We start from the raw sequence: 24651 nt of genomic DNA, 5'->3' as shown, positions 1-24651 counted from the left end.
ATTTGTCTCCTCGTTTGGTGTACCTTGAATCTCTCAAGTGGTGCTTTCGGAGGAGGCCTCTTTCAGTTGGCATTATGGGAAGGGGGCCTCATTCATGGGGAGGAGAGGGAAAAGCCACAGGTATCCCCCAACTACAATAATTTTTATCCTGATGATTCCCTTTCTTTATTCTCTCTCTAGGCTTCTGTTCATATAGAGTGGGAGTGAAAAGTCCTGGGATGATGGCTAGGGTAGCAAAATCAGTTCAGTCACCTCTTACTAAGCCTACAGGTGGTGCTATCCCTGACTTATTTGTAGCTGTCTTTAGAATGTGAGTCTGTTTCTCTTAGCTCTAAATTTGAGGCATTAGGAGAAGTCCCATCAAGAATCCTACTACAAATATCTATTGAGAGAACGAAGCAATGGGTTTGTTGTGCTGTCTGTTCCACAGGGAGCCCCTGCCCAAACTGGGCTCCCAGGCACTGAGGTCACTGGGCTGGGAGGCATTTATTGGAGGGACTACATTTCCTAGTTCACTAAGGGAGGAAAGAAACCAACAAAGGCACCACCTATCGGGGGCTGTGTAGACCCTCATGGGTAAATGGAACATCGGAGGCAGAAATGGCTGGGTAAAAAGCAGAAGTGATGAAAGAAACTATCAGCAAGATGAAGTGAAATGAAAAAATAAGAGATGAGAAGATGATAGGAATAGAAAATGAGGGTGACAGAAATTTAGAAAGGGAGAAGGTGGTGCAGGAGAGAGGAGGAGAGACTGAGAGGCTGGGGTCAGGGGGAGGGACTGGGCAAAGGGGTTGGGCTACAGCTTGCGCAGCGCAACTCAGGGGGATGGGCAGAGCAGCTGGTGAAAGAGAATAAGGGCCTGTGGTTACCACTTTCCAGCTGGTGCAGGTGGCTCTGGGCTAAATCTGTCCCCTCCCTCACCATGCAGTCTTCTGCGGAGGTAGGGACAGGGGAGGTGGGAGAACAGCAGAAGGTGGGGTGAGGGGAGAGCACACCTCTCCAGGTGTAGGGCCTGCCACTTTAACAAATGCACTTGAACATAGTCCAAAGGCACTGGAGGAGGTTGACCCTGTTATTCCTGGACAAGGAGTGAGGATGAAAAATGGAAGCTTTCTAAGACTGCTTTGGTCTCAGTAAGAGTTGTGTAGAATTAACATGGTCAAGGAAACCACTTAAAGTCCAAATCTCCAGTGAAGAGTTTTGGAAAGATTTCTCCCAATACCCCAGCAGCTTTCCTTAAAGGAGAGCATTCAGGTAAAGGGTTTGGCACAGCGTCTATTGGACATAGATGAGCCCAGTCAACGTTAGCTCTCATTAAGCAGCTCCCAGCACAGGACCTCAGTGCCCAGCATGGCCAGGCACTTGATAAATATGGACGGGGAATGAATGAACTTGTTGATCCAAGGGTCCAGGTCCAATTTTTGTGTGCCCCTACCTGGCCCCACCACCAGGACCCAATCCAAGCTGTTGGTACAGAGCCATATATGAGGGCTGCATTCTCTCAGTTCACAGGCGCTCCGGGCCCTGCAAACCTTACATGTGTCACCTTGTGCTGCCTGTTGCGACAAGCTGGTCCCTGGCTGCATAGCCAATGCACCTGGGGACCATGGGGACCTAGGATGGACCACAGGAAATTTTAACTTGAGAAGGTAAGGAGTGTGGTATCCAGGAGCAGAGCAGGACAAGAAGTGGAGGAGAGAACCAAGCCCCATGGACAGGCCTAGAACCATGAAGCTAACAATCAGAACAGCAAGGAAGCTTGGAGACATCTTGTGTCTTGCTGCTCTAAAAGTTGTGCATGAACAGTAATATCGGCATCTCCTGGGATCTTGTTAGAAATGCAGAATCTCAGTCCCCACTCCAGACCAACTGATTTACAATCTGCATTTTAACAAGATCCCCAAGTGATTTGCTGTTGTTAAAGTGAAAATGTGAGAAGCACTGATCCAAGGCTTTAAGTTTTACTTAAACTTGCTGCAATGGAGCCAGCAGAGGGCAGTGATGCAGAGCTCTCCAGAGCTGACTGAGGGACGTGAGACAACTTGTCCTGAAATTTCAGTTCACATAAGGCTATTCATGGTGAGAAATTTGGGCAAATGCTGGAAAATCTTCTTTGCACAAAGACAAATGGCTTGAGTTCATTGATAATCACTTTATTATGTTTTTATGTATAGAAACACGAGAGGCTGGGGAATACATGAGAATCAGGCTTGGTCCCTGTACTAGAACTCCCAGAGAAGTGATTGTCTTGGCATAGGGTATCAGTTGTCCTCGAGGCAATCCCAGCTTCACGGGCATGTGACCTGTGCAGTCAAACAGGGCCCTATGCTCAGAAGGTTGCTGCACTTGGTTTAGTGTTCTGCTGTCACCATCTTGAAATTCTTAATAATTTTATCTTTCAACTTGTGTTTTTTAAGTGAAGTTCGTTGGGACAATGGAGATGCATGCAGTATGCATGTCCATCACTGTTCATCATCACCTCATTCACATGTAGATAGCATTCATGGTACCCCATGAGTACAGAATCCACAGTGTATGGGAGTTCAGTGAGACTCAAAGTGAGTACATATATATTACCCCCAAGAAAACCTCCTCTTCTGCCAGAAAAAGTGAGGGAAAAAGGAAGGACACTGCATACAGAAGTGAGATCTAGATGGTCTGATTGGAGGATGCAAGCCGATCAGAGATGAGGTTGGGATGGAACTGCAGGGTGGGCTGAGGGGGAGAGTGTGTGTCTCAGGGAGCCCAGGCTATCTTGTGGTAGAAAACAAAACCCAAACTTTCATACCATGCATGGCCAACGCAGACTAGTCAGTTGCTTTCCAAGCAATGGCTTGAACCCAGGCTTCTTGCAACATGTAGCTCCACTCCTGAGTCCCTCACTTCCTATCACATCAATTCCACCTACTTTCTATTGGCTAAAACCAGGTATATGGTCCCAAGCTAGATGAAAGGGGAGCTGGGAAAAGGAGCTTTTCTATTGGCCTATGTATTAGTCAGGGTTCTCCAGAGAAATAGAATTGATGGGAGATACACACGCATACAAAATACACAGACACACACATATACACATACACATATTTAAAGAGATTTATTATCTCACACAATTATGGAGGCTTGTAAGTCCCAAAATCTGAGTCAGCAAACTAGAGACCCAGGAGAGCTGATGGTGTAGTTCCAGTTCAAGTCGAAAGGTGGGAGAAACCAAATGTCCCAGCTTGAAGGCAGCCAAGCAGGAGGACTTCCTCCATACTTGTGAAAGGGTGAGCCTTTTTGTTCTATTCAGGCCTTCAACTAATTGGATGAGGCTCACCCACATTGGAGAGGGTAATCTGCTTTATTCAGTCTACTGACTTAAATGTTAATGTCACCCAGAAACACCCTCAGAGACATACCCAGAATAATGTTTGACCAAATGCTTGGGCACCTCTGTGGCCTAGTCAAGTTGACACATGAAATTAACCCAGGAGGAATCACAGCCCAGGAAGAAAATGAAAGAGTTTGGTGAACACACAGCATTGTCTCTGCCACAGAGGTGATGAGGGGAGAGGGAGCGGAGGGCTGGATGGGGGGAAGCCTGGTTTGGTGTAAAGAGAAAGTGGTTTGTGGTGAGACAGTCCCCTGAAGGGGGAGCACACTTTTTTTTTTTTAATTAAAAAATTTTTTCTTAAATTTTTTGTTTATTGTGGTAACATTGGTTTATAACATTGTATAAATTTCAGGTGTACATCATTATACTTCTATTTTTGCATGGATTACATCATGTTCTCATGTTTACCATTCAATACTAATTACAACCCAACACCACACACATGTCCCTAATTATCTCTTTTGCCCTCCTCCCTCCCCCCTTCCTCTCTGGTAACCACCAAACCAATCTCTGTCTCTATGTGTTTGTTTGTTGTTATTATCTACTACTTAATGAGTGAGATAATACGGTATTTGACCCTCTCCCTCTGACTTATTTCACTTTGCATAATACCCTCAATGTCCATCCACGTTGTCACAAATGGCTGGATTTCATCGTTTCTTACGGCTGAGTAGTATTCCATTGTGTATATATACCACATCTTCTTTATCCATTTGTCCCTTGATGGGCACTTAGGTTGCTTCCAAGTCTTGGCTATTGTGAATAACGCTGTGATGAACACAGGGGGTGCGTTTATCTTTATGCATTGGTGTTTTCACCTTTTTTGGATAAATACCCAGCAGTGGAATTGCTGGATTGTATGGTAGTTCTATCCTTAATTTTTGAGGAATCTCCATACTCTTTCCCATAGTGGCTGCACCAGTTTGCACTCCCACCAACAGTGTATGAGAATTCCCTTCTCTCCACATCCTCTCCAACACTTGTTGTTTCCTGTCTTGCTAATTATAGCCATACTGACGGGTGTGAGGTGATATCTTATTGTAGTTTTGATTTGCATTTCCCTGATAGTTAATGATGTTGAACATCTTTTCATGTGCCTGTTGGCCATCTGTATATCTTCTTTGGAGAAATGTCTGTTCAGGTCTTTTGCCCATTTTTTAACTGGGTTGTTAGTTTTTTTTTGTTGTTGAGATGTATGAGTTCTTTATATATTTTGGAGATTAACCCCTTATCAGACGTGTGGTTTGCAAATATCTTCTCCCAATTGTTAGGCTGTCTTTTCGTTTTGTTGATGGTTTCCTTTGCTGTGCAGAAGCTTTTTAGTTTGATGTAGTCCCATCTGTTTATTTTTTCTATTGTTTCTCTTGCCTTGTCAGACATAGTGCTTGAAAATACGTTGCTAAGACCAATGTCAAAGAGTGTATTGCCTTTGTTTTCTTCTAGAAGTTTCATGGTTTCAGGTCTTACATTCAAGTCTTTAATCCGTTTTGAGTTAATTTTTGTGTATGGTGTAAGATAATGGTCTACTTTCATTTTTTTGCATGTGGCTGTCCAGTTTTACCAACACCATTTATTTAAGAGACTTTCCTTTCTCCATTGTATGTTCTTGGCTCCTTTGTCAAAGATTAGCTGTCCATAGATGTGTGGGTTTATTTCTGGTCTTCCAATTCTATTCCATTGATCTGTGCGTCTGTTTTTGTGCCAGTACCTTGCTGTTTTGGTTACTATAGCTTTGTAGTATATTTTGAAATCAGGGAGTGTGATATCTCCAGCTTTGCTCTTTTTTCTCAGGATTTCTTTAGCTATTTCAGGTCTTTTCTTGTTCCATATAAATTTTAGGATTCTTTGTTCTATTTCTATGAAAAATGTTGTTGGAACTTTGATAGGGATTGCATTGAATCTATAGATTGCTTTAGGAAGTATGAACATCTTAACTATGTTAATTCTTCCAATCCAAGAGCATGGAATATCTTTTGCATTTCTTTTTGTCTTCTTCAATTTCTTTCGGCCATGTTTTATAGTTTTCAGTGTACACGTCTTTCACCTCTTTGGTTAAGTTTATTCCTAGGTATTTTATTCTTTTTGTTGCAATTGTAAGTGGGATTGTATTCTTAATTTCTCTTTCTTCTACTTCGTTGTTAGTGTATAGAAATGCAACTGATTTTTGTATGTTGATTTTGTATCCTGCAGCTTTACTGTATTCGTTTATTACTTCTAAAAGTTTTTTGGTGGATACTTTAGGATTTTCTATATATAAAATCATGTCATCTGCAAATAGTGACAGTTTCACTTCTTCCTTTCCAATTTGGATCCCTTTTATTTCTTTTTCTTGCGTGATTGCTCTGGCTAGGACTTCCAATATCGTGTTAAACAGGAGTGGTGACAGTGGGCATCCTTGTCTGCTTCCTGTTCTTAGAGGGATAGCTTTCTGTTTTTCACCATTGAGGATGATATTAGCTGTGGGTTTGTCATATATGACCTTTATTATGTTGAGGTACTTTCCTTCTATACCCATTTTATTCAGAGTTTTTATCATAAATGGATGCTGTATCTTGTCAAATGCTTTCTCTGCATCTATTGAGAAGATCATGTGATTTTTATTCTTCATTTTGTTAATGTGGTGAATCATGTTGATTGATTTGTGAATGTTGAACCATCCCTGCATCCTTGGAATAAATCCCACCTGATCATGGTGTATAATCTTTTTCTTGTGTTGTTGTATGTGATTTGCTAGTATGTTGTTGAGGATTTTTGCATCTATGTTCATCAGTGATATTGGCCTGTAATTTTCTTTTTTACTGTTGTCCTTGTCTGTTTTAGGTATCAGGGTAATATCGGCTTCATAGAATGAGTTAGTGAGCTTCCCCTCCTTTTCAATTTTTTGGAAGAGTTTGAGAAGGATAGGTATTAAATCTTCTTTGAATGTTTGGTAGAATTCACCCGGGAAGCCATCCAGTCCTGGACTTTTATTTTTGGGGAGATTTTTGATTACTGTTTTGATCTCCTTACTCGTGATTGGTCTATTCAAATTCTCTATTTCTTCTCGATCCAGTTTTGGAAGGTTGTATGATTCTAAGAATTTATCCATTTCTTCCAGATTGTCCAATTTGTTGGCATATAGCTTCACATAGTATTCTCTTTTAGTCTTCTGTATTTCTGAGGTGTCTGTTGTAATTTCTCCTCTTCCATTTCTGATTTTACTTATTTGAGGCTTCTCTCTTTTTTTCTTGGTGAGTCTAGCTAAAGGTTGTCAATTTTGTTCATCTTGTCAAAGAATCAACTCTTGGTTTTATTAATTCTTTTCTTTTTTTTTTTTTTTAGTCTCTATTTCATTTATTTCTGCTCTGATTTTTATTATTTCCCTTCTTCTACTGATTTGGGGCTTTGTTTCTTCTTCTTTTTCCAGTTCCTTTAGGTGCATTGTTAGATTGTTTATTTGAGATTTTTCTTGTTTGTTGAGATAGGCCTGTATTGCTATAAACTTCCCTCTTAAAACCACTTTTGCTGTATCCCATAAATTCTGGCATGTCGTATTTTCATTTTCATTTGTCTCCAGGTAGTTTTTGATTTCTCCTTTGATTTCTTCATTGACCCAATCATTGTTCAGTAGCATTTTGTTTAATCTCCACGTATTTGTGGCTTTTCTGATTTTCTTCCTATAGTTGATTTCTAGTTTCATACCGTTGTTGTCAGAAAAGATGCTTGGCATTATTTCAATCTTCTTAAATTTGTGGAAACGTGTTTTGTGGCCTAATATGTGATCAGTCCTGGAGAATGTTCCACGTGCATTTGCGAAGAATGTGTATTCCTCGGTTTTTGGATGGAATGTTCTGTATATATCTACTAGATCCATCTGTTCTAGTGTGTCATTTAAGGTCCATATTTCCCTATTGATCTTCTGTATGGATGATCTATCTGTTGGTGCAAGTGAAGTGTTAAAGTCCCCTACTATTATTGTGTTACTGTCTATTTCTCTTTTTATGTCTGTTAATAATTGCTTTATATATTTAGGTGCTCCTACATTGGGTGCATAGATATTTACAAGTGTTATATCCTCTTCTTGGATTGTTCCTTTGATCATTATGTAATGCCCTTCTTCGTCTCTTTTTACAGTTTTTGTTTTAAAGTCTATTTTGTCTGATATGAGTATTGCTATCCCAGCTTTCTTTGCATTGCCATTTGCATGGAGTATCTTTTTCCATCCCTTCACTTTCAGTTTGTGAGTGTCTTTAGGTCTTAAGTGTGTCTCTTGTATGCAGCATATATGTGGGTCATGTGTTTTTATCCAATCAATCAGCCACTCTATGCCTTTTAATTGGAGCTTTTAGTCCATTGACGGTTAAAGTAGCTATTGATAAGTATATACTTACTGCCCTTTTTTAACTTTTTTTCTCAGTGTTTTAGTAGTTCTTCTCTGTTCCTTTCTTCTTCTGTTGCTCTCTTCCCTTGTGGTTTGATGGCTTTCTTTAGTATTATGTTTGGGTTCCTTTCTCTTAGTTTTTTGTGTATTTATTATAGGTTTCTGGTTTGTGATTACCATGGGGTCCATATACAGTAACCTACGTATATAGAAATCTATATTAAGTTGATGGTCTCTTTAGTTTGACTTCTGTCTGAAAGCTCTACTCTTTAACTCCCCTCCTCCCTCCTTTTATGTTTTTGATATCATAGCTAACGTCTTTTTTGTGCATTTGTATCCATTACCCTCTTATCATGGAAATAGGTAATTTTTCCTATTTTTGGTCTTCTCTTTTCACCTTAAATAAGTCCCTTAAAGCATTTCTTGCAGTACTGATTTCTTGGTTACAAACTCCTTTAATTTTTGCTTGTCTGGGAAACTTTTTATCTCTCCTTCCATTTTGAATGATAACCTTGCCAGGTAGAGTATTCTTGGCTGTAGGTTTTTTCCTTTTAGCACCTTAAATATATCATGCCACTCTCTTCTAACCTGTAAGTTTTCTGCTGAGAAGTCAGCTGATAACCTTATGGGGTTTCCTTTGTATGTAACTTGTCTTTCTCTTGCGGCTTTTAGGATTCTCTCTTTATCTTTAATTCTGGACATTTTAATTATGCTGTGTCTTGGTGTGGGCCTCTTTGGGTTATCTTGTTTGGTGCTCTCTGTGCTTCCTGTACCTGGATGTCTGTTTCCTTCCTTAGGTTAGGGAAGTTTTCAGCTATTATTTCTTCAAATAGATTCTCTGCCCCTTTGTCTCACTCTTCTTCTGGGACATCTACAACACGGATGTTCATGAGCTTGATGTTGTCCCAGAGGTCCCTTAGACTGTCCTCACTCTTTTTAATTCTTTTTTCTTTTACCTGTTCAGCTTGGGTGATTTCTTCTAGTCTTTTGTCCAGCTTGCAGATCCATTCTTCTGTATCCTCTACTCTACTTTTGAGTCCCTCTAGTGAATTTTTCATGTCCAGTATTGTATTCTTCATTTCTGATTGGTTCTTTTTTATATCTTCCATTTCTTTGTTGATGTTCTCATTGAGTTCACCCATTCTTCTCCCAAGATCAGTGAGCATCCTTAACACTCTTTGTTTGAACTCTCTGTCAGGTAGGTTGCTCATTTCTGTTTCACTTAGTTCCTTTTCTGGGGTTTTGTCCTGTTTCCTGACTTGGAACATATTCCTTTGCTTCCTCATTTTACCTCTTTCCCTGTGCTTGTGTCTATGTCTTAGGTAGGTCAGCTAGGTCTCCTGCTCTTGGAGAGGTGACCTTATATATAAATGATGCCTCATGAGGCCTGGCGGTGTGCTTCCCTCAGTTCCGAATGTTCCAGGAGTGACCCCTATGTGGGCTACATGTGTCCTTCTGTTGTGGCATGGTTGCTCTTCTTGTAGGTGCCCAGGGAGGCTCAGCTATGTCCCTGGCCAGCTGTTGTAATGCTTAGCTGTGTGTAGTTGTTGTGGGCCCTTCAGTCTCTTTATCGGGTGTGGGAAGCCCCAGCACAGTTGGCTGCAAGTTCTAATAGCAGATTTGTGTTGTAGTATTTCTATTAAGTGAGTAAGCCCCCAGTGTGGCAGGTTTTTAGGCTCAGGGGCTTACAATTGCTGTAAGCCTCCAGGCTTTATGTCTCTTGTCAGCTCTCTGAGGATTGCAGCTGGGTGGGGCTGGCCCCTGGCATAGGAACACCCCATTGTTTCAGGCTTTGGAAGGTGGGGCAAACCCCCTATGTGGGTCTTTGAGAAGCACAAGTTTTCTGCAGCTGACAAGCCCTGCCACCCACAGGTCCACATGCACAGTCAACACAGTTCTGTCCTGTGTGCACGCCCCAACCTCCTGAAGTGGAGCCAGTCTCTCCAAGGCTGGAGCCCCTGACACTCCACCACCACCCCGCACTCTCCACCTGCTCCTTGCGCACGCCCTGCCCCACAGAGGTAGACCAACTCACCAGGCTGTGGAGAATCCAGGCAGCTCACTTAGCAGGCCCACAAGTTGCCTGAGGACTTGTTGTAGGGTGGGGCCAGTCCCTAGGGTGGGCTGCCTGTCCTGGCTGAGCTGGATTACATTAGTGCTCTAGGGGCAGACCCTGGGCTGGCAGACCCCAGGGAGACCTCCAATGGTGTCTGCCAGCGCCTGTGTCAGCATGCCCACACCAGGCCACAACAATGGCCATCGCCAATGTCCCAGTCCCTGGACAGGTCTCACTTCTCACCGAGATGCACTCAGAGCCTATCAGGTGAGTGTCTTTTAACCAAAGCGTTGTGTGCCTTTCTTTCTGGTGATTTTAGGTTGCTTTCTGAAATGAGTGAATTTGTGCATGGGCCCTTTAAGAGCTGGCTTCAATTTCTTTGTGAACCAGCTTTTCTGGGGGTACTCCCCAATGTTTTAGTAGCAAGAAAAGTCAGATATTATGCCACTCATCTTGATTATGCTGGGTCTAAAAAATGCCTAGAGCAGGGCAACTCCCCTTCTCAGGTCCAGGGAGGGCTGTGTACCTTTGGGCTGCTCCCAGGCAGCCGTGAAGTGCATTGGAGCACACCCTTTAGTGACCCTCTCAGCTCCAGGCCCACGGGGAGCCTTAGAGGGGTACATACAGCAAAAATTCCAGGTGTTATGACAGTGATGGGGCTGGTGGCTCCTACCTTCATATAATGGAAGATGCTGGTGAGAACATTTGTCGATCTGGTGGTTTTATTGGATCCCATGACACAATTAGGACTTGAAGAGTTGCCCACACAGCAACAATGGTGAAAAGAGGAGGAGGGAGAACTCAACTCCCTATGAAAAACTCGGGCAGGAGCCTTTTTATGTGGTAAAGCTGCATACTCAGTTCTGGGGGAGTAAGCCTGACCCTATATTCCTAGGAAACCTAATGAGTATGTTCCTCAGAGAGGCCAGAACAAGGCAAACAACTGGAAGGAGGACAGAACTTGGTAGGGGGGTAGTTTGGGAGAGGTGGAACCCCAGGTGTGGCATGGATGTGAGAGCAAGAGTCAGTGACAGGACGAGTTAACTCTTCAGCCGTGCTGACACGCAGGAGTCTGTGGTCCCAGGCTCTTCCTCTTTGGATCTCAGTGTTCCAGTTTGTCCAGGCTAATGGAGCAGACATTATCTGACAGATTTAGGGCAACTTCAGGAATCCACTTTGACAATCACATTAAATATTTATTAACAAGAAAACATTTCATAGCGTGACCACATTTTTTGGTAGGAAGAGTGCATGTGTAGCTATATATGTGTGTTGGGAAACAACTAGAGGATAGAAAATAAAATATTAACTGTGGTTTTAAAAAAGTTAATTTGAAATTCTGTGTAGATGTCTCAATGATACTCTTTCCCCCATCCCATGTAGCCAGAGCTTCTGTCCTGGTTAACAGCGTGGTGCTGATGAAGGCAAGATCCCGTGGTCTTGAAGTTTCACTCTTGAGGTAGAAGAGTTGTCTCAGGTCCATAGGAGGCCAAAAACAGTGGGTACTGTGATTGCTAGCCAAGTTGCAATCCAAGCTACTCCAGAGGATATGGCTGAAAGAGCAAGAAAATTCCAAAAAACTTAGGTGTTTTGATTAACGTTTTGAGAAGGGACAGAGGCGCGGGACATTGGCTTGGGAGCTCATAGATCAGGGGAATGCATTTTCTCCCTGAATCCAGGCCCAGAGTACCTGGGACATCCTCTCCCCAGATGTAAAGTATAAAGAGCACAGAAATCCCTTAAATGTCAGTGGTTTAACTGAGTCCTGTGCTTGAAGGTTACCTTGGCATATCTGGGGGCCTGAGAAAGAATCCCTCTCCTACACTAGACAGCAATGAAGTAGGGCAGAGCTTGAGGTGTAGACAAATGACCACATCTTATACACAACTGACTTTAGGGAAGGAAGGACTACTTCTACTCTCTGTTTCTTCACCCCACTAACCATCTCTACCAACTAGGAGGAAAAAAGGGAAGAAAAATATAGATAAAAAGAGAAGGGAAGAGAAGAGAATGGGAACAGAGGAGGGGAGGGGAGGGAAAAAGTGAGGAGGGGAGAAAACAGAAAATAAAAAATAAATGAATGATAAAACAGAGAAGGGAGATTAGAGATGCTTTTCTAGGACTATTTGGGTGGCTAAAAAGCGACAAGATGGGTTTAGCCCTTCAAAAAAAAAATGTATGTGTTACTATTTTCATCCTCTTTGTGCGTGAGCAGTCACTTTCATTTTATAAAGGACAGGGATTGTGTCTCTTCCTTTTTCTGGATCTCAAGATGTGGTGTTGATATGAAGGTGGTATAATTACAGCTCAGCCAATTTGTGGTCTCATGGTCAGATGCCATAGTGTCACATTAGGTCTGTGGTGGCAGAAAAGCAGGGCATATCAGGAGAGACTAGAAAGACATGATCAGCTAGTTGGGAAGAATAAAAAAGAACATACAGGATTCCTAGTCCATGTGTGGGAGCAGAGGTAAAGAAATTACCACAGGTAGGGAGAGTAGACTGGGTCCAGGAGGACCATGAAAGAGCAATGTCCCTGTGGCCATGATCTTTAATAACTGGGCATGACAGGGATCTCAGGTTAATGTTGGCACCACAGATGTGAGTGATTTTGGAGGGGTATGTACACCAGGGCTCAGGAATGTGATTTGAGGGTGTGGAGAATACAGAGGCCGGAACGCTGGAGATAGTTATCCAAGTTTATTAAGGGGTCCCCCAAACCCCTAGTGTCTCTGGAATTGAAGGGACTGGGCCTAATTTAGCTACCATTCATTGAAGACTTTTCAGGCACTGTGCTAGGTAGGTCATCTGTGTTGTCTCATTTAATCCTTATAACAGCACGAGGTAAGATTATTTTGTCTGTTATTTAAGAAGGACATGACTTGGAGAAGCTAAATAACTTGCTTAGCTAGTAAGTGACAATCCCATGATTAATCCCAGGTATTTGACTCCAAAACCTATAATCTTACTACCCGATCTTAGCTAGCCTACTGTAGGACCTGCATAAGCCTGATAGAGACCCAGGTGTGATGCTTAAGTGAGTGGATATTTCCAGGAGACAGAGGAATCTGAAAGATTAAACGCAGAATTTGCCTTTCTAAATTCATCAAGGAACATATACCTGGGGAAGAGTAGAGAGTCTCTACCTTAGTTTAAGGCACTCACTCCTGTTCAGCACTTGTTGTCACTCATGCTCATCTTTTTGGCCCTTCTTTGCTGATTTAGGCTGTCTACCAGACACCCCTCTGTGCACCTGCTCAACATTGTCTGGACTGCTCTCCCATTTGCCCTTTTTCTCCCTGCTCACCCTGATATCTCAGAATGTCCTACAATTACCCTGGCTTCAGATTCTAGGACCATGCATTGTTAGAGCGGGGGGAGGAGAAGGGGACGTCCTGTGCCAACCGCCCTTTGCAAATGAGGACATGAACTCCACAAAGGCGAGGTGAGCTTGCTGAGAGGTGATGGCAGAGCCATGAGTAGAACTCAAGTCTCACAGATGCCTTTGGGATTCTCCACCAAGTTCTATGCCAGGATGCTAAATAGGATCCCCACACCTTTCTTCATTCAAGAGAAAACTAGTTACCCTGTGCCCCCCTCAGCTCCCTTAGGAATATTTCTTACCCTGTTCACAGGGTGAAGTGAAGTACACTGTGTCATTTTCACTGCTCACAGGATTGCTGACTTGGCAGGTGTAAAACTTTGAGTAGTTTTGCGGCCCAACGGTGACTTCAAGCACAGCACTCTGGGGTGCTCTTGGAAAGGGCCCTGACTCCCCATACCAAGTGTAGTTTACGGACTGGTCCGGGATCTCACATGCTATGTTTAGATAACAGCCGTTGTTCACTTCCTGTGTCGTCGTGATATTTATGCGAGGCTTAGGTACAGGATCTGAAGATGAGGAGGATATTATGAGACAATGGACTTATGCATTTATGAGGCATTTACGCTGTAAGGATTTAGCCAACAAAGTATGAAGGGAGCTAAGGAGGGGCCCCTGAGTGCTGTGGGAAGCAGAGTCATGGAGAAGAGGTGTCTCCAGAGGGAGCCAGTGAGCAGCTTTGACCTCCAGAGCCTTCAGACTGGAAGAGCTACTCCTTGGGTGAAGCTAAGCTGGATCCAGGAGGGGGAGCCATGCACCCAGAAACAAAATGAGGTTATGACCATCTGTGGGCCAGAAAGAACAGTCGTGTGGAGATCTGCTGGGGTCAGACTTGGTATGGTCACATAGCAGGTATTCTGTAAGTATTTGATGAAAGGATGGATGGATGGATGGACGGATGAATGGATGGATAAAACAGTTATGAGACAGAAAGGGCAAAACACTAACTTTGGAGTGAAACCAGCCTGCGTCCTGGACTTGGCTCTGGTGGAGTGTTATTAGGCAAGATCATTAACTCCTTGAACTTCCTTCTCATTTATATAATGACTCTACTTAGCACAATGTTAGTACGATAAAATGGCATCACCCATGAGGAAGTGCTTTTTGCAGAGTGTTAAGTGTTATATGCATGTTGGAGGTCACATCCTCATCACCATGTCATCCTGCTGCCGGATGGGATGAGAAGTAATCCCAGCATCTGCTCCTTCCTTGGCTAAGACTGCTTTACTTGAAATCCTCTGAGGTCTTTTCATTTTGGTCAAGGGTAAAACACCTGCAGAATCAGTGCAACTCAGATGTCATAAGATTATGACAGAGAATTGATAAGATCCGAGCTTGCCTCTGGGTGGTATGTGTGTGGAGGGGCGATGGAAGCTCTACCATCTGGCTTCCTGAACTCTAGATCCATCTTCTCTGTGAAACCTTCTCAGGTTGCTGGACTCCCCCTGCAAACTTGAGCAATCTTTATACTGTTTTTCATCATTTCCTGTGGTCTAGCCTCCTATCTTACACATCATCTGCATTTCTCACGGTGAGCAGCACAGCACTGGGCACTTTTTGTATGGGATTTATTGAGCCAACTGGGGTAGTCTGGCTCCAAGATGCCCCCTTGAGCTATCAGAAATTCCTGTGCTAGACTGAAGGATGATTCTTCTCTAATCACATCCTGAGGGTTTTACCCTCAGGCAGACGTGCTGAAGCCACGCCAGCTTGTGGATTTTAAAATGTTCAGAAATTTTGCAAGCTGGTTGTGAAACCATTAGTAGCTTGAAATTAGTTATGGTGGGAGTATTTACGACAGAAGTTGGTAAATGATACAAATTTGGGCTTTTTTTTTTAAACACAACTGTAAGAGCCTTTGAATCTTTCCTGTTCCCAGGACTTTATGAATTTTCTGGCAATATGACATGGAGGAAGTGAGCGAGAAGGGGACTCTAGCCTCTTAGACAAGGGACCGTATTGTTGGTGGGACCTAAATATATACAACATTTGCACTGTTTTAATGTTTAAAAAATGCTTTCACTTTCATTACCTACTTCGATTCTCTTAATATCCTACAAGGTAGATATAATTATTCTCACAATATGATGAGGAACCCAAGGCTCTGAGGTGCATACATCTCTTGGATGTCCACTCAGTAGCTCTTCTCTAATAATCACATACCTCGACATACCCAGGGAGGACTCCCCAGGAACCATGTTTCTGCTTTATAACCTGACCCTTTGGGCCATAAATGTTTGGATCAGGTAAACATACCTGAACCTAAGTTGAGTTAATCAGTTTCTCTCTCTTGACAATTTAAACAGAGACACAAAAGTCTAGGATTTGAGAGATAAGTCATGTAAATGGCAGGGATCCGTAGGCACAGTCCACAGATTCCTGAGGCTGGGGAATCTGGACTGGCCCTGGTTCTCACTCTCCCTCTCCTTCAACCCTTCCTGACTCTTCTAAACTCCTTGGATTGCTTTAAATAGTCCTAGTTTCTTAAAATAAATTCTCCGTTTTTGATACAGGTACATCAAATTGGTTTCTGTTTCTTGCCATCAGAAGAACTTTACCTAATATGGGCACAGAGATGTTAAGATCTTTCTCCGAGGTCACACAGCTAGTAAGTGACTGACCAGAGTTTTGTTCTGTCTGACTCCAAGTATACTGTCCTAGTCCTTATTCCGTATATACTGGTTAGGCTGAAGCTTTGAGTGAAAGTTTTTGTCCCACCCATTCTGAAAGGTAAAAAACCCTTCTCAATAGCTCCTGCCCCATCTTTTATTTCTTGTATCTTTTTCTTTAAGTCTGATGAAGTCTTTGTTCAGATATATTATTAATATGAGCTCAGAACTGATTTAAGCTGATCACAGGAGACTAAGAAGAGAATAGAGAGGAAACCATCACTATTGTTTTCTCTCTCTTCAAATCTTAGACTCACTAACATCAGAAGAGATTTTAAATATCCAAAGGCTATCAATTTGGGTTCTGTTGGCCTAGGCTCACTCCCAAGTGGAATTGGCTCCAGGAGAAATGAATTAAGCCTGTCCCAGGGTTTTTCTCTCCTCCTCCCAGAGAAAGTCCCCATGATCCCTAGGAAACCTCCCTGTGGTCCATCTGGGGCCCTGGAGTGGGGACTTGCCCTTTGGTTCCCCTAACTCACCAAATACCTCCAGTGGAATCTTCCATTCCTCCTCGTTCCCAGCTGCTTTCACCACCCTCAAGAGGTAGGTACTGCTGTCCTCTTTCTGGACCTTATAGATGTTCAGTGCACCAGTTGAAAGATTAAGCACGACCCGGTGCTTAAATGTAGATTCGAAATAGTGGGGTTTGTCAGCATTCCAGTGTTCTACAATCTTCTGTTCAGAAGTGTACAACCAGGTGAGTATTTTGTAGTCAGCAGGCAAATTGGAAATTTGAAGACTCACATTGCTGCCAGAGATTGCGATCTGTTTTGAATGACCTGCCAATGAAGGTCAGAGTGAGACCCATCTTAGAGAAGGCAGAGCTGCCCAGTGGCCCAGGTTTTGTCCTGGGCTGGTGGAACAGGGAAGAAGAAAGGGATTTCTGCTTGAGGGCAGTGAGTATGGTCTTCATCAGAGGGCCTGGGCCCCTGATTAGGAATTCAATGAAAGTTGGAGCTTGAGAAGTGGGAATGGGGTCAGGATGTTGCTTACAACTCATCTAATTCTGCCCAAGAAGATAAAGAAAAAGGACACTGGGGCTGGCCCTGGCTCGCTCCCTTACTCTCATATCATCAGATTTTCAAATAAAATGATGACAAGTCATGTCTCCTCTTTGGGCTTGTGTTCCCTGCCAGTTCAATTTAGTTCTCCAGTAGTAGGTGGGAAATAGAGGAGAAACAAGATCTGAAGTGAGCAGGAGCCAGGGCTCTTCAGTGGCAAAGTATTATAGGAGCATGGAGGCATTTCATTAATAAAAATGTTATGCTATTTTTCTGGCTTTCACGATTTTTGTAGTATTTTTCATCTTTTTAAAATTTGTAAAACATTGGGATTTCTTTTATCATTCTAACCAAGTTCATCCTTTCTCCTTGTGAGAATGGATTCTGCTTTATAAGGACAAAGAGATCATGTTTGGCAAGAGTTTCCCCAACATGCTCAAAATAACTTCAAACTGAACTGTAAGAGAGAGGGAGAAACTGTAGCAATTACATGTCACTAAGATTGTGAGCTTCTCAAAGGCAAAGACCATGTCTAAATCAATTTTGAATCCCCACAATACTTGGCTCACACTTTGTGTTTAGTAGACAATGAATGAATGAATGAATGAATGAATGAGTGAATGATAGGGACAAAATGTATACATAAGTGTTCCCGGTCTTCTCCTCTTCATGACGTCCTACTAGTCAAAAATACTTGTCATATGTTTACTTCACACTTAGCTTCTCACTCTTGCTTACTCCTTAAGATTAGTTTGGAAAGAAAAGCAGGGAGGAAAGGAGGAGATAAACAACAAAAGCCACTCAGGTTAGTTTAGGAAATAGTGGTACTACAGCAGGAAGGCTCAAAAGAGTGAGAATCTCTGGGCAGTAGATGGATGGGATGGTTTGAGAAGACTGAAGAGGGCAGGAAAGGAGGTTGTAGGAAGTATTGCTATAGTTTATAAATTGGATTTACTCTCACATCTTTTGAGGGACTGCAAGTAGAAATTTGAGATACTATTTAATTACTAGCGACCAACAAACTGCGTTCCTTAAATATTATAATGTGCCCAAATGGGGCCAGTGGAGCCCTATCTTATGGTTGCGATCATGAATAAATGAATAAAGGATGACTATCATGACACTGAAAGCAGAGCAGCAGTGGAGGACGTGCCCAGGAATTCTCAGAAGAAACAACATACAAGTGTCGAGTATAGCATTCAAGGTTTCAGAGGTCTATATCTGAATGCAAAGCAGCCAAGGAAAACCTTGAAGTATCAACCCAGCTGCCTCAGTTTCATGCTTGAAACTAGCAAAGGAAGAGTGAATTTTGTTGTGAAATATCTAATGAAAAAGTGCCCTGGAATAGCAACATAAACCTGAAGATAGAAGCAGTAGAAAGAATGCCTGATTGACTATTAAAAAAGGGAAAGAAGATATTCTAGTCTTCTGAAAGGCTTCTTTAATCCATTCACAAGTTTAAGAAGAAAGATGGGGCCGGCTCCGTGGCTTAGCGGTTAAGTGCGCGCGCTCTGATGCTGGCGGCCCGGGTTCGGATCCCGGGCGCGCCCTGAGGCACCACATCTCCGTCCAACGCGAGGCCGAGTCCCACGTACAGCAACTAGAAGGATGTGAACCTATGGCATACAACTATCTACTGGGGCTTTGGGGGGAAAAAAATGAATAAATAAAAAAAAAAAAAAAAGAAGAAAGATGGATTAATTTTCAAAAGGGATGATTAGGCACATGTGTGTGGTGATGGATTGTAATTAGTCTCTGAGTGGTGAACATGATGTAATATATAAAGAAATCAAACTATAATGATGTTGTACACCTGAATTTTATATGTTATAAACCGATGTTACTGCAATTTAAAAAAATAATAAAAATAAATAAAAAATTTTTAAAAATTGCAAAATTAGTTAATTTGGAGTATTAAGGTGATGCTTTCATCTGCTAATAGAGGATTGTCTAATAAATTCAGATAGATCGATATTTTTCTTATGTATAATATGTTTATGTATTTTTTCAGTTTTTAAAGTAAATCGACAAAATCTTTATTTGCCTTCCTAACAATTGCATGTTTTAGAAGGGGAAGCAACCTTAAAGAAAGCTACAATTTTGATTTAATTGTAACAGAAAGAAGTAGTTTGTTATGTGTCTGGATGCTTAGGAGAAAGTAACTGTGTTCACCTGTAGTTTATAATAGAAAATGAAGCAGATCTTTCTGATGCTTACCCATGTTTCTTGTATCTAGAAAAGCAAAATTAAAATGGGGGAAAAAAATCTGATCAAAGAAAGTCACAATTGCATACCAAAGAGTCTACTCCGGAAAGAGGAAGAGGTTCTAAAGAGGAAGTTTTGATTACTCTAAAAACAAGTCATAATTTCTAGTAAAACTATTAAGGAAGAAAAAAGGTGAGTTTTAAAGATATTGATGTGGAGTTACCTGGAGCTCTCTCATGAGATCAACTATTTAACAAACCTGTATAAGACTTTTAAGAAAGTAATTTGGCAATAGATATCAAGACCCCAGATTTGTGTCATGGGTGACAAGATGAATAGAGTACCATTGCCTGCGATCGGAAGTCTAATGAGTTTAACAGGCCAGACTGCAATGAGTCAAGGACTAAATGTATGGTGATTAAGAGGAGATGACAAAAGTAAACTATTTTTTAAAAGACATTTCAGAGTGAATGGGAAGGAGAATGGTAGAGTATTATGTAAAGGGGCATGAAAGGTCAAGAGAGCTTTTCGGTTTTAGTTTTTAGTTTTATTTAAGGAGAAAAAAAGACTTAAGCTATGATAAGTCAAGGGAAGGAGCCAGTGGATGGGGAGACATGAGAGAGAAGGAAAGTGACTGATGGGACTGGGCTAGAGGGGGTTCAGAGTAGAGTAAAAGGCAGAGGCCTTGGCTGGGAAGGGAGACACCTCATTCTCTGAGGGAAAGGAGGAGGAGGAAAAGACAGTTGGTGATGTAGGAAAGTTTGTAGTTTGGAGGTGGTAGGCAAGATCTTGAGGGGATTCCTGCCTAATGATTTCTAGTCCCCATTTATTCAGTAAAGAAGGAGGCAAGTTCTTTCCTAGAGGACAGAGGATTGAGATAAGGGGCTTTGAGGATAAGAGTGCAAGTTTGAAATAGCCACTGTGGGAAATGGGAGAAAGAATTTATCAGGGCCAGTAAAGCTACTCTGACTCCCAACTTGACTGAAACAATGACTTACAACTTCCTCCCTCCCTCCCTCTATCCATCCATCCATACATACTACGCCATTTACATCAGTTATACATCAATTTATTAATTTACTCACTGGTCTAGTAATTGTAGAGTAAGCACATAGTGCGTACTAGGCTCTGTGCTAGGCACCATGCATACAGTAAGATAGATATAGCTCCTTCCCTTAAGGAGCTTCCATTCCACTGGAAACAGACAGTTAGATGATTTCTCTATTGGTGGTAAGTGTTAGGATAAAGAAACTATGGAATGCTAAGGGAGCACATAAAAGGGAGCACATCACTTGAATTTGCGGTAATAGCTTCCATAGAAAGTGTGAGTTTGAATTAGGTATAAGTAGAAATTAGCCAGGGTAAGATGGGAACTAGGAGTAACTCTCTCTCATTCACCATGGTGGCTATTAAAGAGTTTTTAAAAGAAGAGTAAAAGAAATAGGTAATCATTTTAGGAAATTTATACCAATAGCAGTGTGAAGAATACACTAGATAGAGAGAAGAATAGAGTAAACAGAACAGTTAGAGGGGCCGGCCCTGTGGCTTAGTGGTTAGGTTCGCGCGCTCCTCTTTGGTGGCCCAGGGTTCGCCAGTTCGGATCCTGGATGCGGATCTACACACCACTCATCAGGCCATGCTGAGGCAGCGTCTCACATAGAGCAACTAGAAGGATGTACAACCATGACATACAACTATCTACTGGAGCTTTGGGGAGAAAAAAGAATAAAAGGAGGAAGATTGGCAACAGATGTTAGCTCAGGGCCAATCTTCCTCAAAAAAATAAATAAATAAAGTGTCTGTATTTTAAAAAAAAGAACAGTTAGACAGGAGATGATTGTAGTAATTAGATAAAAGGAAATGGTGATGGTCTAAGATAGGTGGTTTGACCTGGCAGTAGACGTGGATGGAATTAGGTATATTTGAGAGATATTTTTGAAGGCACAATTAACAGGACTTATTCATTGGACATGAGAGGCAAGGGAAAGAAAGGAGTCCAGGATGAATCCTGGAATTCTGGCTTGAGCAATTGGACAAATAGAGATGCCACTTATTGAGACAGGAGGAACAGCAGATTATAATAATTTTTTTTAAAGTCTGCAAATTTTTTGACAGTCCTCCCGTTAAAAGGTAGAGTTTCCAGGAAGAAGTCACATGAAGGTAGAAGCCTAAGCAAGGGAAAAAGGAGGGTGCAGGAAAGGCCTGTACGAGGATCTAGAGGCAAAAGAGAAAGCATCTCCTACAAGGCAAACAGCAAAGTTAAATTTAGATGGAATGTGGTTAATAGGAGGGAAGTCATAGATCGAGGATAAAACGACCATCTGTAGGCATAATCTATGCACGAAGAGGTTTAGACACATTGACCTCGTGTCTAGAGAGAGTCCTGAGATATTCCAGGAAGACAGGTGCTAGAGGGTTGGCAGCCATAACAGGAAGAGAAAAGTCAGCTCAGTCCCTGGGCACACGAGAGGGACCAGAACAAGCCCATGGCCGAGGAATGAACCTTAACTCTTAACAATCCGAGGTTTGGGGGTTCCTCTGAGACTGAGGCACCTCAGGCCTCTGTTCAGACCCTCATTCAGAGACCCTAGACAGAGCAATCCTCTCTGAGTTTTCTTTCCTATAATTTTGATCTCCCTTTGAGACAATGACAACATCATTTATTTACCTTGCCTTGGGACACAACTCCCTGCTTGGAAGGAGGTCTCAAGAAATGCCTTAGGGAGCACAGTGTACCTGAACATGAAACATGGCCATATCAGTGTAGAGCTTTCTCTTATTCAAAAGGCAACTAACTTCACAGACCACAAACCATGTGACGATATACAAAGGGCTTACTTCCACATCTCCCCAGGATCTTGTTTTTGTCATCCCCTTGGGAAAAGAGATGGAGCCTGATTCTCCAAAGCTAAAGAAGGCCCTCCAACTGGCCACAATCCTGCTACCAAGATGGAAGTATCTTACTCCACCTCCAGGGTTGAGCCACACCCCATATGTCCTTTTGCATCTGACCACACCCTTCGGTACACAAGCACAGGCAGGCAATTTGTGGAAAGTACCTTGAATGGTGGTTGCCAGGAACAAATGTAGCAGCAGTAGAAGTTCCAGAGCCAGATGCTGTTCCCACCTGCTGGAGAACATGCTACTCTCCAAAGCTTCCTAGCAATGCCGGAGACAGGCCAGAACCCGGGCTAGAAAGGGATCTAGGGCCCCAGTGCTCTTGATTTAGTGGCCTGAGGTTAAAAAAGAAACGCCCACTAACATTTTTTCTCCACTCAGCAATTGTGGGTGGGGCCTGGAGACCAGAAACAGAAAGCCCTAGAGTTTTATCTGAGAGCACAACGGAAATGAAATGAATAATTTTGTTCACATGTGTGTTGGTTCTGTTTTCTGAAGAGAGGATAGCTTCTATAGGATTCTCAGAGGGGTCAGTGCTCAGAAAAGATTAAAGGCCCATGATAGAGAATGTTTGCTTTTGGTTTCCCAGGCAAGAATCACCCTGATTAACCCAGAAGCTAAAACTAACAGGTACCCCCCCCAAGCCTCCAGGGGATTTCTGGCCTGAGCCAACTCTAAGTCATGTGAGGAGTAGATCATATCAGAGCAGAAAGTTTGGGAAATCAGATCTACACAGCCTCGGTGCTGCATCTCCCATCCCTTAAGCCCCACCTCAGTCTCTTCCTCCTTTATGATAAATTCCCTGTTTGAGCCTTTGCATCAGCCATCCACTAAACATTAGTAGAAAAAGAATGGATTCCCCATGCTTGTGGTCTAAGAAATTTCAAGCCCATCCCTCTTGAATTTAAATGAATTATTTGCCCACCCCGGCACTCTGGGGATCCATAAGGCAAGCTACAGTCCCTGCTATGGAGTATTTGTAAGTATTTCAGAATTGGGGACATTCCTGATTCTCAGCATGGAGGTCACTAATGAAAACATTGCTCTCTTCAATCTGTGAACTCCTGTGATGGAAGTAGTCATCTTCTTCAAAGGATCAGCATGGGGAAACTGAGTCAGCTCAATACTTGAAATTGCACATGACACCCCATACACTTGATCACATTGGAACCCTATGAGGTGAGTTGGGCAGGTACTATTCCCTGCATTTTGTAACTGAAACTTGGAGTCAGACTTGCCCAAGGTTGACTTCAGCCCCAGTCAACCCCAGTCTTCAGCTCTTCCCCCAGTGTAGGCTACAGTAAATCTTTGGACTAGAAGAGAAGATGAGATGGGAGTAGAATGAGCAAAGTTGAAGTGGAGTTAACTAGGAAAGATTTTAAAGCAAATCACAACAAGGGAGCTGAGAAGGTGAAGTCAAATGAGAGGAGAACCGGGTAAAAGAAGAAAGTGAAGTAAACTGTGGGTGGGCTTTGCTCAGATCCTCTCATGAGTCACCACAAGTGCTGCTTCCAGAGTTTCGCTAAAGCATTTGAGGGGTTAACCAGCAGAAAATAACCCTCCTGGGAGGAGCAGCGCTACTGGCTGACTGGCCTCTCACTGGTTCCTATAGGGGGCAGTCCAACACTGCAGGTGTCTGAGTAGGCTCCAGCTTGAACAGTCCCCAGTGAGGCTAAAATAGCAAGAACCCAGGACAACATCCTGGGGATAGGCTTAACATTTAAGAGGCAAGCAGAAGAAAGGGATCCTGAAGAGGAAAATGAGAAGGATCCGTCAGCTAGATAGAAGGGAGTCTAAGAGAAAGTAATATCTCAAAAAATAAGGGAAAGAACTTCAAAACTGTATCCAAATTAGCAGAAAGTGTGTCCGTTGCATTTAGTAATTGTGTAGTCACTAGTAACATTGACCTTGATGAGAGCCATTTTAGTGGAGGCAAAAGCCAGATTCTCCTTTCCTCTTCTCCTTTCTCCTCCCTCGCTATATCTACTGGATGTCTCTTGAGCTATATGTGAGGCTGTAGAAATGAAAGCCACATTACTACCTGCTTTTAAGCAACTCATAGTCTCATGGAGGAAATAGACAGAGAAGCAAAGCATTAAAATGTGGTTGTGAAATGGGGAACATAGGCCACTTAATACAAACTGTGTGTGGTCAGAGGAGGCTGCTGAGAGATAAGTGAATAGGTATGGCTCCTTTGTAGAAAAGGGGAAGTGTATTATGTAAGGAAGATGAACATGGATAATATCTGAGAAGCCCAGAGAACTGAGGATATTTTAGTGTGGCTGAAATAAGGAAAAGACTGGAAAGGAAACCAGGTCCAGATGGCTAAGGCTTTAGTGTACATGATCAGGAGTTTGGATTTTATCCTGAAGCCTTTCAAGTGGAGGTAATTAAAGGGTTTTGAGCAGATATACTTCAATTCACAGATTAGAAAGAGAACTCATGAAGAGGAGAATGAGACTAGAAGCAAGGAGACATTAGAAAGCTACTGGAAGAAGCCAGCTAAGGAATAATGAACACCTTAGCTGAAGCAGGGGTGGTGGATGAAGAGAAGTCAAAATAGCAGAACTTGACACCTGGTTTTGTACGGCAGCAGATGGAGAGAGAAAAGTTAGTCTGGCTGCTGGCTTCAGGGTGATCAATTCAGTGGATAGGAGAGGGGACAAATTGGGATATGAGAGATGATAAGATTAAGATGTTTAAGATACAGT

At 42.5% G+C, this 24651-nt stretch overlaps 1 protein-coding gene across 1 annotated transcript; it reads right to left on the bottom strand.

Annotated features, from left to right (window-relative positions):
* Positions 1 to 10958: 10958 nt before the first annotated feature.
* Positions 10959 to 22276, bottom strand: CD48 (CD48 molecule). The gene is made up of 4 exons (XM_004442801.3): positions 22102 to 22276; positions 16316 to 16615; positions 13410 to 13676; positions 10959 to 11339 (listed from the first exon to the last, which is right to left on the bottom strand). Exons 1-4 carry the CDS (start codon positions 22181 to 22183, stop codon positions 11260 to 11262), a joined length of 729 nt encoding a protein of 242 aa, XP_004442858.1. The 5' UTR covers positions 22184 to 22276; the 3' UTR covers positions 10959 to 11259.
* Positions 22277 to 24651: the final 2375 nt, after the last annotated feature.

Source organism: Ceratotherium simum, chromosome 2 (assembly GCF_057802395.1).
Source record: "Ceratotherium simum simum isolate JZ-2026a chromosome 2, ASM5780239v1, whole genome shotgun sequence".
Taxonomy (NCBI): domain Eukaryota; kingdom Metazoa; phylum Chordata; class Mammalia; order Perissodactyla; family Rhinocerotidae; genus Ceratotherium; species Ceratotherium simum.
Note: the sequence above shows the minus strand (reverse complement) of the source record. Positions and strands in the feature narration are given on the sequence as shown.